The sequence below is a fragment of the Octodon degus genome, unplaced genomic scaffold, assembly GCF_000260255.1.
Source record: "Octodon degus isolate 3935 unplaced genomic scaffold, OctDeg1.0 scaffold00002, whole genome shotgun sequence".
Taxonomy (NCBI): domain Eukaryota; kingdom Metazoa; phylum Chordata; class Mammalia; order Rodentia; family Octodontidae; genus Octodon; species Octodon degus.
This window is the reverse complement of record NW_004524578.1, coordinates 33,573,868-33,590,252: the sequence shown is the minus strand read 5'-3', so window position 1 is coordinate 33,590,252 and position 16,385 is coordinate 33,573,868. Positions and strand designations below refer to the sequence as shown.

The 16,385-nt window shown below is 45.9% G+C and overlaps 2 protein-coding genes across 4 annotated transcripts in view; one reads left to right on the top strand and one right to left on the bottom strand.

Moving 5' to 3' along the window:
* Lifr (LIF receptor alpha) overlaps positions 1–16,385 on the bottom strand; it is a 180,172-nt gene that overhangs the window by 2,636 nt on the left and 161,151 nt on the right. The gene's annotated exons all lie outside the window — the stretch shown is intronic.
* The window catches only part of Egflam (EGF like, fibronectin type III and laminin G domains), a 237,431-nt gene that overhangs the window by 199,291 nt on the left and 21,755 nt on the right, over positions 1–16,385 (top strand). For all 3 annotated transcript variants that reach the window (XM_023711909.1, XM_023711904.1, XM_023711910.1), the window contains 3 exons: positions 2,414–2,525; positions 7,527–7,643; positions 9,795–9,975. In XM_023711909.1, the coding sequence (XP_023567677.1) occupies positions 2,414–2,525; positions 7,527–7,643; positions 9,795–9,975 (410 nt within the window). The remainder of the gene's footprint in view (positions 1–2,413; positions 2,526–7,526; positions 7,644–9,794; positions 9,976–16,385) is intronic.

Below are 16,385 nucleotides of genomic sequence, written 5' to 3'. Positions count from 1 at the left end.
AGCCAGCCGCAGGGTCCAGGTGTGGTGGCCCATTCCCATAATCCCAGCACTGGGGAGGCTGAAAACAAGAGGACCACTGCGAGTCTGAGCTGAGTCCAAGTTGAGGCTGAGCTGTGTGCCCAATAAATAAATAAACAAACAAACAAATAAAAATAAGTAGAAAAATAATTCATATTAGGTGATGAAAACAAGGCAAGAGTTTCTAATGGACAAACCACCATCTTCCTCCTTGTCCTGCCCTTCTCCGTGTACCCTGACAATATGGATCGCTATTGGCATTCTAGATGGCTCTTTAGAAGCTGCTTATTTTGAAAATCATTTCAAAATCTTCCTACTTACTAAAGAGAATTCAATGAAAGCCTGAACTGCAGGGTGTTGTAGAATTGGCCAAATCATTTTAACATCAGAAAAAGGATAAAGTGATCAAAATCATTATGGACCTGATTCAAAAATCAAGACAGCTACAGTGAGCTCTCGTCAGCTGTGATCAATCTAGTGGTGCAGAGGAAGGCAGCATATTGACAGCCAGTGACCCCTGCAGGACAAGAACATGACAAGGGCACTGTTAGTTATTATGGGAATAGACCACTTTAAAAGGGCACTTATTTCTTTATTGCATATTGATTTAGCCAGGGTGATTAAATTCTAATTGCTAAGGACAAGCCACAAAAGCATTTGCCTGAGCAAAAGAATCAAATGAAGGGGTGGTGACCCTTCAATAATTGTGCCCATTGGTATTCCTCATCATTTTCTAAAATGATCCATGACCAAAAATATAATTGGGAGCTTCAGTGAGAGCCAGGATCTAGAAACTGCTAGAAGTACAGATACAATAAGGATACTCTTTCTGCACACCTTACTATAAAAAGTAATATGAAAAAACTATATAAATATTATTAAAGCTCTAAATGTTTCTACCATGACTTAATAACTAAAATTTTAAAGTAAATTCAATCTCTTTGGTAAGATTGGAGAACATAGTATCTATTTACTCTTATTTTGGTCCATTTTGTTCACCTATTAACAGAATTCCTGAGACTGGGCAATTTATAAAGAGCAAAGATTTATTTCTCCCAGTTCTGGGGGCTGGGAAGTCCAAGGTCAGGGGGATGCATACTGCCATGGGCCCACATGCTTCACTATCCCCATGGTAGAAGGCAGAGAGGCAAGAGTCCGGGAGGAATGGATCTGAACCTATCATGTTGTAAGAAACTCATCCCCACCATAACTAACACCCTCCAGGGGTGATGTCACAACTCATTCATAAACACAGAGCCCTCCTTTACTTAATCACTTCTTAAAGTTTCTACCTCTCAAAGATGTTGCATTGGGATCAATTTTCAAACATGAACTTTGAGAGACACATTCAAACCGTAGCATAGCCTCCAGTGTTTTATTATGAAAAACATTCAAATATAGAAAAGTTGAAAGAATTACAAACATTCTTATACCCATCACTTGTAATGGATCAGTAACTTTTGCCATTTACTTTATTATATATCTATTCATCTTTATTTTTAGGGTGTTATGGAAACTGATATACTAAGGAATCACATATCCCATATAATTTTCTTTTCTTCTTCAATGTTTTCGCAAAAAGTTTATAAAATTTTACCCTTAAATCACCCTTTAACTTGAAAAGCAGATTCACTGTACCAAATTTTCAGGGTTATTGTAAGGATTATTAAGATAATAAATGCCACACTTTGATCATAAAGTTCAATAAATAGTAGATAATACTGCTACTAATACTAAGCAGAAAATATTTTCTTTATGCTAAATAAAATTACCATAAATTGAAATACCTAAGTCAGTATCAATTTTACCATAGCTAGATAGAAAAGCTCCATAATCATCTGTATTAGTCAAGATTCTCCGAAGAAATCAAACCAAGACTATGTATAGATGCGTAGAGAAAGATTTATCCTGTAAATTTGTCCCACCTGATCATAGAGGCTGAGGAATTCCACAATCTGCTATCTGCAAACTGAAGACCACAAAAAGATAGAGGTGTCATTCTGTCCAAGCCCATAAGCCTGAGCATAAAAGAGCCCTTAGTGTGGCTCCTGTCTGAATTCTGTGACAAAAAACAAGGAGACTAATGGTGTAGGTTCTGGTCCATGTGTGAAGGTCCAAGAACCAATATCAAAAGCAAGGAGACTAGGGATTTCCCAGCTCATGCAAAGAAAAAACTCATCCTTCTTCCATCTTTACTTTCTGTCTCGGCCCACAAAGGTTGGACATTGCCCATCCACATCAGCTAGGGTAATTGTCTTTATTCAGTCTGTCAATTCAAATGCTGGTCTCTTCTAGAAACACCTACAAACGCAGAAATGTTTTACCAGTTAGCTTGGTATCCCTTTAGCCCAGCCAAGTGGACATAGGAAGATAACACCACATCTTTCTTCAACAGGAGTGAAGATCCTCTCACCCTTGGCCAATGGCATGAGCTGCATGTTTCTCGCACAGCAAAGAATGGTATCTTGCAGGTGGATAAGCAGAAGGTAGTAGAGGGAATGGCAGAGGTAAGGAGACCACAGCTTCTCTTTTGCTGGTTAGTGTGAATCAGGTTACAGGTCTCTGCTGATCTTGGTTGAAAAGCAGCATCACCCACTATTTCAGTGTGTGGATTCCAGTGCTAGAACTGAAACCCAAGCTCCTAACAGGGCAATTTCTTTTCTACTTTACAATTATAAATGAGAACTATAGTGATTGTACTGATCTCAGAGGGTCATAAGGATTGAGTTCATACTTAATATGCATAGTCTTAAGGAATTGCCTGCTGCCATCCTTATCCTCAACCTCCTCCCTTGTTCCTATCAGCAGTACAATATGGTAGGCAAGAATTTAGACCCATAATTAAATTACCCTTATATAGGGCCAGTGGCATGAAGTGACTTGTCTGATGAGAACAGATTGCAAAGCCAGGCACCTAAGGTTCACAGCCTAGCTCCATTGCTTACACTGGTGAAAGCTCATGTCGGTGACTGGACAGCCCTCATTTGTACTTTGGTTTTTTAAAAACCTCTCTAGTGTCCTCGTATCAATGGAAATAATGATGTTCATAGTGCTTGCTTCATGGAGTTATGACAATTATAAGATATATAGTATATGTATATCACAACAGGGCCTGACACATAGTCAGAAGTATGTAGCTTCATTCATTATTATTATTACTAATTAATAGGGTTTTTTTTTACTCAAAGGCACAGAATTCCTCCTGAAACTTGCAACTTTCCTCCATGATTTTATTTCCAATGTCATGTTCAAAGAAAAACACTATTTTTAAATGATGATAAAAGATTTGCTTCAAACTATAGCTTAGTGGGATTTGACACACACACAAATTACATCCCCCAGAAAATAGAACTGCCAATTTCTTGGTTCACAACAGCCTTCATTCTGTGCAAAGCAAAACTTATAGAGGGCACTGGCAAGTCTGGGTATATTGGAGAGCAAGTAGATTGATAGAAAAAAAGAAAAACAAAGGAGAACATTCCTGGGGAAAGCAGGAGTTGGGTAGAGGAAGAAGGAAGAAAGACATCTGTGTCCAGAAACCAGCCTCAGCAGAAGTGGCAAAAGGAACTTCTTTTATTTTCTTTTGGTCCTTTTGAGACAGGACCTCAGTATACACTTCAGGCTGGCCTTCAACTCAATTTGTAGCCCAGGTTCACCTCAAACTCCCAGGGATCCTACTGCCTCAGCCTCCTGAGTACTAGGATTACAGGCATGCCCCACCATGCCTGGCCGCCAAGGACCTTCTTGAGAATAAGAATTCCAAACCCGCTTCTGCTCTAAGAGATAAGCACCCTTCACACCTATAAAATGATCCGTATATATTTGTGGAAGGAAGAAGAGATGGAATAAAGGAAACACGAGAGAGAGGGAGGGAGGGAGGGAGGGAGGGAGGGAGGGAGGGAGGGAAGGAGGAACAAGAAAGGGAAGATGGATGAAGGGAACTGGATTTTTTTTTTTTTTTTTTTTTTTCTGGAACCGGGGATTGAACTCAGACTTGCACTTGCCAGGGAAGCGCTTATTCTACTGAGCCGTCTCCCCGCCCCGGGAACTGGATTTTAAAGGGAGCACTTGGGTCATTTCTGGTACAATCCAGAACATTCTAATAGTATAGAATAGTCTAATAGTCTAGCCAATTGTTGGCTTAATTATATCCATTCATAAAAGTATTCTGTCTCTTGAAGTCTTACTTAAAATCATCCATAAATCAGGAATGATGAAAACTCAGAGTGGCAGTATTTGTAAATAGTAGTTTATGGTCTTTCATTGTAAACAAAGAACTATTCAGGAAACAGTACAGTGTTTGCCACTAGGATCTAGAGACAGCGCAAAGGTAAAAACCCACAAAACAGAGTTCCTTTTACTATTATAGAAGCAACAATCATGAAATCAATATGGTAGAGTCAGTGTTCTCCTCTTGGTCTTTTAAGTGGGTGTGCGTGGATGGAGCTGGCCTCCTGGAAAGCAGTGCAAACAAACAGGAAGGGGAAGCTGTGGTGAATGTGTTTGAGAGGAGTAAAGTTGAGTCAGGAGTGGGAAGCCATTGCTTGGCCTCAATGAGATGAACTCTAGTCACCTCTCTCCCTGAAAGGCTTTCTGTTCCCTACTGTCCACATGGTGTTCAAAGCATGGCCAAGGCAGAAGGCAGTGGCCTTAGCACCTAGAGAGAAGTCGGTAGGGGTTAGAGCACACCTTAGGGTGTTGTTAATCTGGGAACTACACATGTGAGAGCCTGTGCCCAAGTAAGCCTGAACCCAGATTTGGAGCTTGGGGATGACTCAACTACGCAGATCTCAATGAAGGGCAGTGCCTATGGGGACATCAGAGAACCCCAGTAGTACTTCTTGGCTTTACAAACTGCTACCACAAGCGGAAGTTCAGCTCCATGCAGGAAGTGCTTTACTTTAGGACAAGCCACACACACACACACTGGTGGGTCTTTGCTTGTTTCCTGAGGTCCCCCCAGATGTGGATGTGGTCACTGAAGCCCTGCTTCTCTTCTCAACAGGAGGCAGGGAGGATGTTAATGAGAAGTCCAAGGGCCAGTGAAGTAGCTCAGTGGACTAAGCGCCTGCTTAAGCAAGTGCAGAGACTGGGATTTGATCCCAGGCACCACATGCTGTGCCAACCCTGCCCCTTGGTGCACTGAGCTGGCCACCCAGACCAGGCATGGTGGTGCACACCTATAATCCCAAGGCTGGGGAGGCTGAAAACAGGAGGATCACTATGAGTCTGAGCTGTGTAGTGAAACCCTGTAGAAAATACATTTAAAAAAAAAAATGAGCAGCTCAAAAGAAATGGGCCCTTGATCTGTTCTCTGGACATAGCCAAAACCCAACGTTCTTTCAGTACACCTTCCTGCTCTGAAGCCACCTGTCCCTGCAGCCTCTGCCTCTCCTCCCCTACTTCTTATTTTAAATTTTGGGTTAGAGAAATGACAGAGAAGGATGCCAGTGTGTTTGCAGTAACAGCTCCTGATTACTTCCTATTCTACTGAGCCACAAAAATTCTTGAAAGTGCTTCTGTTTCTTTGATGCTCTCATAGTAAATAGGAACCCTTAAAGATGCTCAAACTTATTAACCATGGATGAGTTGGTCTATTAATCTAAGCAGGATTTCCCTGGGCTCACCTGGCTGGTCCCTGCCCTTATGAGTGTTTCCCATGATACATGGAGCATCCTATATGACCTTTCTGTCTCTGCTTTTCCATCCTTGACATGAGTCAAAATCTATTCTCCCCCCCTCTAATCCATAATTTTCCTAAACACAGATATCTCTGCCTGTGTATGTCTCATCTGGGTCCCTGTCTGTGTCTCTGTTGGCATCTGTGTCTCTCCTCTCCCTGACCCTGTCCCTATCCCTCTCCCTCTCCCTCTCCCTCCCCCTCCATCCCTGCTTCCCTCTCCTGCTTAATGCTCCTGTCATGGCTTCTAAAGCCATGACTTTGATCACATGACTTGGCTCCTCTTTGCCACCTCTCCATACTTTACATATCCTCTAAACCCAATTTCTTCCAGTTTCAAAAATTATACCTCTCCTTTCACTGCCTCTGCTACTCCTTAAGTCTGGAGTAAGGCAAGAGCTAGCCCTGTGCCCTGTGTGGACTCATGGGAACCTGCACACTCCTACATGCTGATCTCACAAGCTCAGGGACTTGTCTGTATTCACCACCAGTACAGACCCCTGCAAGGGGGCGGGGCCCTGTGTCTTTCTCACTTGCTGTTGTTTGTCCAGCACTTAGCGCAGTGTCTGGGACATAGTAGGTACTTGATAATGTTTGTTTAATGAATGCCTGAACGATGTTCCTGTGTGCATTTCTTTTACCACAAATCAAAGGAAATAATGGCCAAGGTGTGTTTATCGCCAGTGAACTCAAATTTTTATTTATCTCTGTTGATTATCTCATGAGTGTAACATTTTGCCGATAGCTCATGTTGAAATGTGCTTAGACATTAACTGTTCCACACAGCTTATTATGTAGCTACACACTGGAGTTTAAGGCTATTAAAACCACCAATAACAGGGAAAGCTTTGGGGCATTGATAGTGGGAAGTTCCCCGAGAATGGGGAAAAGGAAGAATTCTGCCTTTTGTATTTGATCAACAGGGCCACCCCCTGCACCAGGCTTTCTTTTTTCCCTTTTTCTATCAGGATGTATCTTTACCATGATTGAATGTAACAGTAGCCACACACTGGGAATGCTGATTAGACATCACCTTGGGGCAAAGTGCTATGGACATGGCACCTCAGCAGCCAAGATAAGTAGGTTGTGCTGTACTCAATCACAAACAACCTAAACATCACCATCTGACAAGAAGGGTTTAGTTCTTATTCACCTTGAAGGTACACCAGTGTTTACCTGCACCTTTCCTTTCACTGGAAACCCATACAGGAAGTGGCAGGAGGGGGAGGACAAGGAACCATACTCCGAACCATACTCTGGCTATGGAAGCTTTTCCAAGGGGATGTGGTTCTCTTCTCCTCATGTTTTGTAGGCTAAAGCAAATCATACGGCCCCACCAGAGCTCTGGCCGGAGACAGTCTTTCTGTAGAGAGGGTAGTTCTGACCAAGCGGTGTACACCAGCCACCAGTAATGCAGTCTCCTCCATTCATCCTGATGCACCCAGGAGGTGTTTCTGCTCTACAGATGATGAAACTGGGTTTCACAGAGCTTAACAATTTTCCAGCACCCAAAAGTCAGGCCAGCAAGTCGATAAGCCCAGCTACTGAGGAGGATAAGATAGACAGGTAGAAATTCAAGACCATCCTGGGCACTTTAGCAAGATCCTGCCTCAAATAAAAATTTTACAAGGGCTGGAGAAGTAGCTTAGTGGTAGCACACTTGCCTAGTTCCTAGTTTAGTTCCATCCCCAGAACTGAACAAGAAAACCATTATACTGGGTCTTGAAGCCTTCTCTACGTGTCTCTGTGGAGAACAAAAGACATATTCAGTAATCTAGGCCATCTATTCTAAATTGTATTGTGATTTGCTGTCGTATTCTCTTGGCAGGGCGGCTTCACCCAGATCAAGTGCACCACAGATATTTTCATTGGTGGAGTCCCCAGCTACGATGAGGTGAAGAAGAACTCAGGCGTCCTTAGGCCGTTTAGCGGAAGCATCCAGAAGGTACAGGCTTGTTCCTGAAAGGCAGCTATTGTGCCACCCTGACCTCAGACAAGAGAGCGGAGGGCTATGATTCGAGTGATCTTCGCCCCAGAGGGAAGCTTTGAGAAAGCGTCAACTTTTAAGATTCTATTTTTGAATACTCTTGGGATGGTTTTCCAACCCCACACTTCTTCCTGCTCAGCAGACATTCCATGAATACCATTTTCAGTGAAGATTAGTTTTTATAGCAAATCTACAAAAACGCTATGGGACACTGAGGTAGGCCGCTGGCACCAGACACTGTAGATGCATCTACAGTGAGGAAGGAGGTCCAGGAAAACACAGAACCTCTGTTGTCTAGGGCTTCTCAAGGGGATTAGTGTGCAGTTTGTACCAGAGAAGAGCCAGCTCCCACAGGTGCGCCGTTGTTGCTATCAGTCGTGGGGCCAAACCCTTAGAGGAACAGATGCAAGAACCCTTCCCTAGAAGGTTCATAAAAGAGCAGTAGCCAGTGAAAGACACGACTGCCCTTATACTCATCTTGTGTTCCTTCTGCTGGGGATGCCCACGATCCCTTACGTCAGGAGAACGTGCTCCATCAGCTCACATATCCAAGTGACCCTTAGTTCAGAGCTGTAGCACCAGCCGGCAGCGGGGAAGGATCTGGAGACAGCTTGCTTGCTTCCTGGGCTTTGTGTGCTACTCTTCCTTTAGCAGCCAGGCGTGCCAGGTGGTCCATCGCTGGAGGAAGTATCAGAGGCGAGAGGAGGGCCAGCGGCTGGGTCCTTCTCATTTCCTGGTGCTGGGCACATGAAAGCGCCCCAGATGACTCTGATGTGTTTCCCTTTGATGCTGAACTGTGACATTAGATCTCACCATCGTCCCTCCAGGGGTGGGTTTGGGCCATGTTTTCACAGAGAGGGGAAGAAGTTTTGTCTCCCTGCTACCCTTCTTGGGCTTTGCCCTGGCTCCACACAGTGCACACAGCCCTCACCTCCCACCTAGGTAGGCCAACCCCACCCCCAACCACATCATTGGCAGTGCCGTATCCAGCAGTGGCTGGTGCCAGTCTTCACTTGTCTTGAGTACACACTACTCAGCTTCATAATCCTTCACCTGCATATGACATTGTAGAAGGCTGGGAGAAATTTCCTCCCTACTCCTAATATTCTCTGAGGGGGAGGCAAGCCTTTAGAGACGTGGCTTCAAGGCAGGAAGCACAGTGGCTAAGCTCTGATGACTCCTGGGCCTCGGGGTTCCCTGGGGAGTGTTCTCCCTGTCTCTGAGTCCCGCAAGGTGAGCAGCAGTTCATTGTCACACATCCTGAGTCTAGGACTGAAAGTGCTGGGTCCACTTATCTGGGGGTAAGGAGCCTCTCAACCCCTCCCTGCAGCCCATCTTTTTGGTATAGCTGCACTGCAGTGAAAATGGAGCAAAGGTGCCCGCGCAGACACATCACAGTGAGGGGACGATGCAACCAGTGCATCACTGGCTGGCGTTGAGTGGGCGGAAAGAGGATGTGGAAGGTGGGGGAACTCAGAAATGGCAGGGAAGGAGGGTAACAGGAGTGGGGTATCTGGGGACACCCGGTTGATGGCATTGTAGGCAACTGTGTTGGAATGAAGCCAGAAGCCCACAGGAGTGTGCCGGAAGGCCTCTGGGGATTCCACAGGCACAAAGGTGGTTGCTGCCCCTTGACTATGCTTCTGTACCACTTGATTTTGTCCTGGCACCTACTCTGCCTCACAGCAGTCTCTCTCAGCTGTGGCTGCAGCTTCCCAGATTCTTAGGAGATCTTAAAAGTTACTGAGGACGGGATCCCACGACCAGAGGTGCGCTCAGTCGCACTTGGGGTTTCTCAAGAGCCCCCAGACAATTCCACTGTGCAACGGGCTGGGGAGCAGAGCGGTGCCGTTCTTGGGACTTCTTCCTGGCCTTCCCAGTTGCCTTCAGAATCAAAGAAGGGCTTTCCTCTGTGGCTCCTTGCAAGCACCGCATGTAGCCCTTCAGCTCTCGCATCACTCACAAGACAATCAAAGCAGCAGCTGAACTTTTTTCTTGTCTTTTAGCTTCCCCATTCGTAGCTTGGATTGGTGTACCAAAAGAAAGCTAGAAAACTTCAAAGATATTTTCCCATTTCCTGAAATTTTCCTTTCATTTCTCTCTCCCAAGATCATTCTGAATGACCGAACCATCGATGTGAAGCATGATTTTACATCTGGTGTGAACGTGGAGAATGCTGCCCACCCATGTGTGGGGACCCCCTGTGCCCATGGGGGCAGCTGCCGGCCGAGGAAGGAGGGCTATGAGTGCGACTGCCCCTTGGGCTTTGAGGGCCTGCACTGCCAGAAAGGTACACACAGAGGGCACTGGTGGTACTTCTGAGGGAGTGGAGACTGCAGAGGATTAACCAAGAACTCGAGGAGATTTGATAGCAATAAGGCAGCCAAGCTGGTTATTTTGGCCAACAACCCACTAACTTCTCAGATGGTCAGTTGTATGCAAACTGCTATACTTTCTCTTTTTTGTTCTTCATTTTCATTTCTTTCTTTCTTTTTTTTTTTTTTTTTTTTTTGTATTTTTTAAGAAAGGGTCCACAGGGTATCCAGGTTCTCACTACTAGATTGGACTCATAGTAATCTGCCTGTTTACAGCCTCCCAAAAGCTGGGATTACAGGCATGCACTACCATGCCCAGTCTTACACTCTCTTAATAATAAGAATTAAATGGTGAAATACTTCTGTAAACATAGGGAAATAGCTTCTCTACCCACTCCCTTCATTCCTTCCCTGAGAATCTCCTCAGGGCCTTGCAACCAAAAGATCTACCCATAGAATAGCAGGCATTCCCAGAACTTGTGCATATGAGCCACTCCCAGAGCCAGTCCTGCCAGGGGGATACTTGTGCTTTATGGGTGATAAATATTTTCACTATCTATTTTGACCCCTGCAACACTAGAAAACTAAGAATTATGCATTAGTTGCCCCCAACTGAGGTATGCATAACCTTCTATATAAACTTCTATGCAATACTACTTTCCATGCATTAAACCTCCCTGTGACACAGTTTTCTAAGTCCTAGAATGAGAACGACTGTAGCAGTAGTTTCTCCCATGAGGGTGGGGGTGGGGCTGTAGGCTAACTGAGCCGATGCATAAATGAGGCAATGCCTGTAAGGCACTTAGAAGAGTGTCTGGTAGCACTCAACCAACCCTCCCCATTACTACATGGTGTTCAAGGCCTCACTACTAGATCAGACTCATAGTGATTCGCCTGTTTACAGCCTCCCAAGAGCTGGGATTACAGGCATGCACCACCACCAAGTCTCACCCATTAGCATTGTTGAGAAAAACAAAATCCTGAAGATGGTTCGAGGAGCCACTTGATTTTCATCTTGCCCTTGTCTGAAGCTGGGCCAGTCATAGACCACAGGCCCCACTCAGCTTCTTTCTGTACTGTTCAGGGGAGGCAGAAGCTGAGATCCTGGAACCTAGAATAGGCGGCCCACACGTATGCCAGAGCTGGGCCATGTGGGCCCTTTCTTTGCAATGTCGGTCTAGACCCAGCCACTCAGGAACTAGAACACATAAATCAATGAGTAAAGCAGTTGGCCCAAGAAGGAAAGAATGTATTCTCCTTCTCCCTCCCTCCCTTCCCCTTCTTCTCCCTCCCTCTCCCTCTCCTTCACCCTCTCCCTCCCTGTCTCTCCCTGTCCCTCTCCCTCCTTCTCCTTCCCTCTCCCTCTCCCTCCTGCTCCCTCCCGCTCTCTCTCTCCCTTTCCCTCCTTCTCCCTCCCTCTCCCTCTCCCTCTTCCTCTTCCTCCTCCTCCTCTCTCTCTCTCTCTCTCTCTCTCTCTCTCTCTCTCTCTCTCTCTTTCTCTCTCTCTCGTTTTATCAAAATTAGGGCTTAGAGGAAAACTATACATTACAAACAATACAAATAGGCAATATGAATTGGTAGGAGACCTTTTTTTATAGCAATCTTGGAAAACATGAAATATGTCAGTTTGCCAATGAGAAGACTTAGTAGTATTTCTTATATTTAAATGAATTCCAAAATCTGCATGGCAAATCACAAAACATATTTTTTAACAGAGAAGAGCAATTGATCTATTTGCCAGTTATCCTGATTATAATTCTAACAAGAATATTGTTGACCATTAGCAGAGGTTGAACTTGCAGAGATTTCATTCAGGAGGGACTCATTTGTTCAGAAAATTGGGTTTGATTTCACAGATCAGTGTTTGTATTTCCAGAGTCTCTGATGTTACATCAGGCACTTCAAGCTTACTTGTGACACTAATTGTCAGTCTATAAAGTCCAAGCTTAAATGAACACTGAGCTTTGGGTACTGAAGGAAGACAGGAAAATTTATGACCTTCTTAGTATCCATTTGGTTCTATGGAACATTGGTCACAGAGGATACTAAGTGGTCACCTCATGGCTTTGTGACCTAGGTTTGGGTCTTGTAAACAACAGATCTTACCAGAACTATGGGGCACATTTCAGTGAGAGCCTAGCTTCCTGGCCTGATCTGTTGGAGCAGGCAGAAAGAGAGAGAACCAGTGGGCCTACATCCCTGCAAGGTAGGCTGCAGCTAAGATTGAAACCCAGATGAACCATCAGCTGTCCTGGGTCTTGCATCATATGACTTGGGGTTATGAAATCAAGTTTCTGATTCTGAGAAATGGAAGCCCTGTGCAAGTCCTGGAAAGGATCATAGACTGGAGGTGTGGCCCATGCCTCATAATGGCCTGCTCATGACTGGAAAAGGCTCAAGAGCAGGTGTAGGCTTGCAGACCACCCTGGGGCCTTGGAGATCTCTCTTTTGTGCCTGTGCAATGGAAGGCAGGCTCAGGTGAGCCAAGCAGGTGGCACCGGCCCCCTACCCACCAAGGTGCTCCAGAGGCCAGTTCTCTACTTCACCTGCACCTGTATGAAATGAAGCCTCTTCATCCCAACGTGAGCGCGGAGGAAAGGAAGGAGCCAAAAGTTTCTCTGACTCCCAGCCATGGTGACACTCTAATAGTACCATGAAGCCTGGCTTGGATGTTCTCGTCACTTTCCTTTAAGGGACTCTTACTTTCAGGCGTCTTCTTCTGCAACAGCGAGCAGAAACACTGACATGACGGTCTGGATTTTAAGACAGATTTACTTACATTGACTGCACTGATCTGGATCACTCCCAGAATATCAGGTCCTGATCTCTGGTGGTGTGAGGCTTATATGGGATAAGCAAGCAGGAAGTACAGAGGCAGAGTGGCTTGTCACTTGGTGACTGGTGGACACAATATGCATCATGGTACCAGCTATGCATCACAGTGACCACCCATTTCTAAGAGACAAAAGCAACCAGGACTGGAACAGGGACGACTACCTAGACACCTAAGAAACTAGAGTATACTGGTGCACGGCAGGGGGAGGAGGGGCGCGTTTTCTGCTACATTTCCTCCCTCTTTTAAGTTCCCCAGTAAATGTTTGCTGGACATATTACATGTGTTCTTCTGAGAAAAGCCCAACTAGAATTTAGGCCTTTCTATTCTGTAACATTACACTGTCAAGGTCATGAGGGAATTAATCTGATCTAGGAGAGTGTCCAGTGTGTCTTGGATGCTCATCAAATCTTGATCAAGTGTTTGACTGATTGTTCTATTCTCTTGGATCTACTGTTCATAGAGTGTTTATGGCACTAAAACACAGCTAGCAAGGGTGGGGAAGCAAGGACTGGGGTAAGCAGCCTGAAAAGAACAAAACTCAAAGAGAATAGGTATGGAGCAATCCTGTGAGTGATGTCCTCAGGCTTCAACTGTTTGTGGACTGGTCAGCGTTCACAGTGTCCTCTGAGTGAGCCTCAGAGAAACTGTCCAGTGAAGCTTTCAGCAGATCTAAGGCTGAGTATCTAAGACTTGTAGAGGTAGTTAGTATGTACCTGGGTTATATGTGTGTGCAGGAGTGTCTACAGGTATAGCTGGTCTTTTAACTGGTTACAAGCTGTATGTAGTTTCTGTTCAATCTAGTTTTTCGGCAAGGCCATTGTTGCTGTCAGTGATCAAGGGTAGGCCATATCTGTTTACAGCAGGACTCTACAAACTTTTATTGTCTTCTCAGAATGGGTAGGGAAGGGAGGTCAGGCCAGTGACACAGATGCTGGAGCCTGAGCTGACTACGCAGTGGCTTGAGCTAACAGAATGTACAGTGGGGACAGGTCTGGCTCTGGTCATTGATTGCAGACTTCTGAATAGCAGCAGGAAGCTGGAGCAGGGGAACTTTGGCTAACAGTACTTTGTTGGGTCTGTTGGGCCCAGTTCTGTAGGCAGATCTGTGGCAGGATTGAGTGTTTTTATCACTACAAGAGTCAGATAGGGATCTTTGCATTAGAATCCTTGGTACTGGATGAGGTCCAGCACAGCGTGCGGCACCCAGACAGTGAGGTCTTGGCCTAAGGTGAGCTCATCAGCTTCCTTGATCAAGACAGTGTCTGTTAGAGTGCAGAGGCAAATGCGGAGTCAGCCCTTAGTGACTGGGGCAGGTATTTACACAGGTAGCTGCTGGGTGCTCCCAGGGGCTGGCATCCTGAGTTGGCACTATACTACAGTTCTGTGAACTCGGGATCCAGATTCTACAGAAGCCAGCAGCTCCAAGACATTTGCTAAGTTTTTTTCTTGTAACCAGTTTCTGCCAGATAATGTAGCAGAGCTTTTGTGTCTTTCCAGCAGACAGCTTAGAAGTGTCATTAACCAAAAGTGCTTTTGATTTTTATTTATTTATTTGCTTGTTTGTTTATTCAGTGTATTTGATACAGGGCTTCACTATGCAGCTCAGACCCATAGTGATCCTCCTGTCTGCAGCCTCCCCAGCACTAGGACTATAGGCATGTGCCACCATGCCCAGATTCAGTGGCCAGCTCAGCACACCCAGGGGCGGGGCCAGCACAGCATGCAGTACAGGGGACCAAACCCCAGTCCCTGCACTTGCCTAAGCAGATGCTTAGTCCACTGAGTTATCTCATCAACCTCAGAAGTGCTTTTAAAAGAAGGAGCCAGTTTTTGAATCTCTGAGAGGCTGAGTCCAGGTTAGTTGCAAAGAGAGGCTGGCTGACAAGAGCCACCTGAAGGCAGAGGAAGACTGAGACAGTGTACACATGGAGGGCGATTGCAGCGGCACTGGCAGCGCGGAGCTCTTGTACTGGCTTTACAGGCAGGAGAGATGCAGTGTTTGGTGCAGAGGTTGCCTTGGGACCAAAGGGGCATGACTGACAGCAAGCCCTGGAGGGGAGTCCTTTGTCCATTCTTCTGGAGACAATTCTCTCAAACAGGGTTATGATTATCAGCATTTCAGGCTGATATAGGTGCTATTGTTCCTCCCGGGGTGCAGTCAGAATCATATCGACTCTGGGACTATGGACCCACGTGTGTGGGAGGCTGGTCGCATCCCAGGAGAGACACAGGTCTCTGAAACATGTGCAGGAATTCATGTTTGATGGTGTCTCACAGGTTCTGTTTTAGGGGAATTTCTTTTCAGTGGGACAGGGGATAACTTCAGTAACTTTAGACATATTATTGGCTTCTTGCTCCCTCTCTGGGCTCTGCCAGGACAGCAATGCAGTACTGATCTAAGGCTTCTTGGCCTGCTGTTGTATTACACTCCAGTTTGGACATGCTCAGGGGAGAACTGTGTTCACCCAAGTGTCAGGATCAGCCACTGGGGTGGGGACTTTTGACTTTAACCAGGCTTGTCCCTGTCTAAAATGCAGTGGCATTCTTCAATATTACACAGAATCAGGAGTGGCCGAGAGGAGAGCAGGAGGCAGTGCTGGAGGAGACAGACTGGTCGTGGTGGGTGAACATAAGGAGGAGGCAGGTCAGACTCCGGGTGCTGGGGCAGAGTAGCACAAAGCTTTTCTGGGTGGGGCTAAATCTGAGAGCCTCTCCGATGGCCTTGTAGGTTTGCCTGGATGATTAGAATGGCTTTCTTGTTGTGCAGGCCACTGGTGTGGAGCCACGGTGGGAGAGCTTTCAGCCTCTTATAGCAGTTGAGTCCAAGTGACTTTTATCTCAGGATTTTCCTAGTTCAAAGGGTTTATGGGAGCAACTTGCAAGCCTAGGAAGGCATCTTTTTCTGCATTGTTGAGAGCACAGAGCTCTTTCCCAAGGTGATTAACAGTGGTCTGTCAGGCTGATGTGTGCCTGGATGCCTGTTTGTGTTTTCTGTGATATCTGACAGCAGCAGGGGTCATGGTGAGATGGTACAGTTGATATCCAGGCCCAGAGGCAGGGCTTTAATCTACACCTCTGGGAGGAGAGTTTTCAGAACCTTATGAACATTCAAAGTTGCAAGTGCAGAGTTCAGTGTGAGGGAGGCTTGGTGAGGAGATGCCCTCCCGGGCTGCAAGCTCATGCCTGGCAACAGGGGGAGAAGCAAGGGCTCCAGTTGCTCCAAGGGTGGTAACTTTCGACAGAGGGAACTTTTGAAGGCAGAGAGTTCTGTTCCATCATTTACCAAGAAAGTCACGGATTTGCCCTGATGTTTGTAATGATCTCAGGCTCTTGGGGGCCCAATTGGATAGAGCTCAAGCTAGCCTATCAAATCAGGCCTGGCAGGCTGTGACTCATTTGCAAGGACTGACCATCCAATTTTCCTCAGTCAAAAGTGGAATTCAGAAGGAATTGCTGACAGTCATCTCCGGTGAGCATTAGATGATGTCATCTGACCAGGATAGTTTGTCTCCCAAGGGGACCTCTGTGGCAATGAACTGGGTCTGGCTC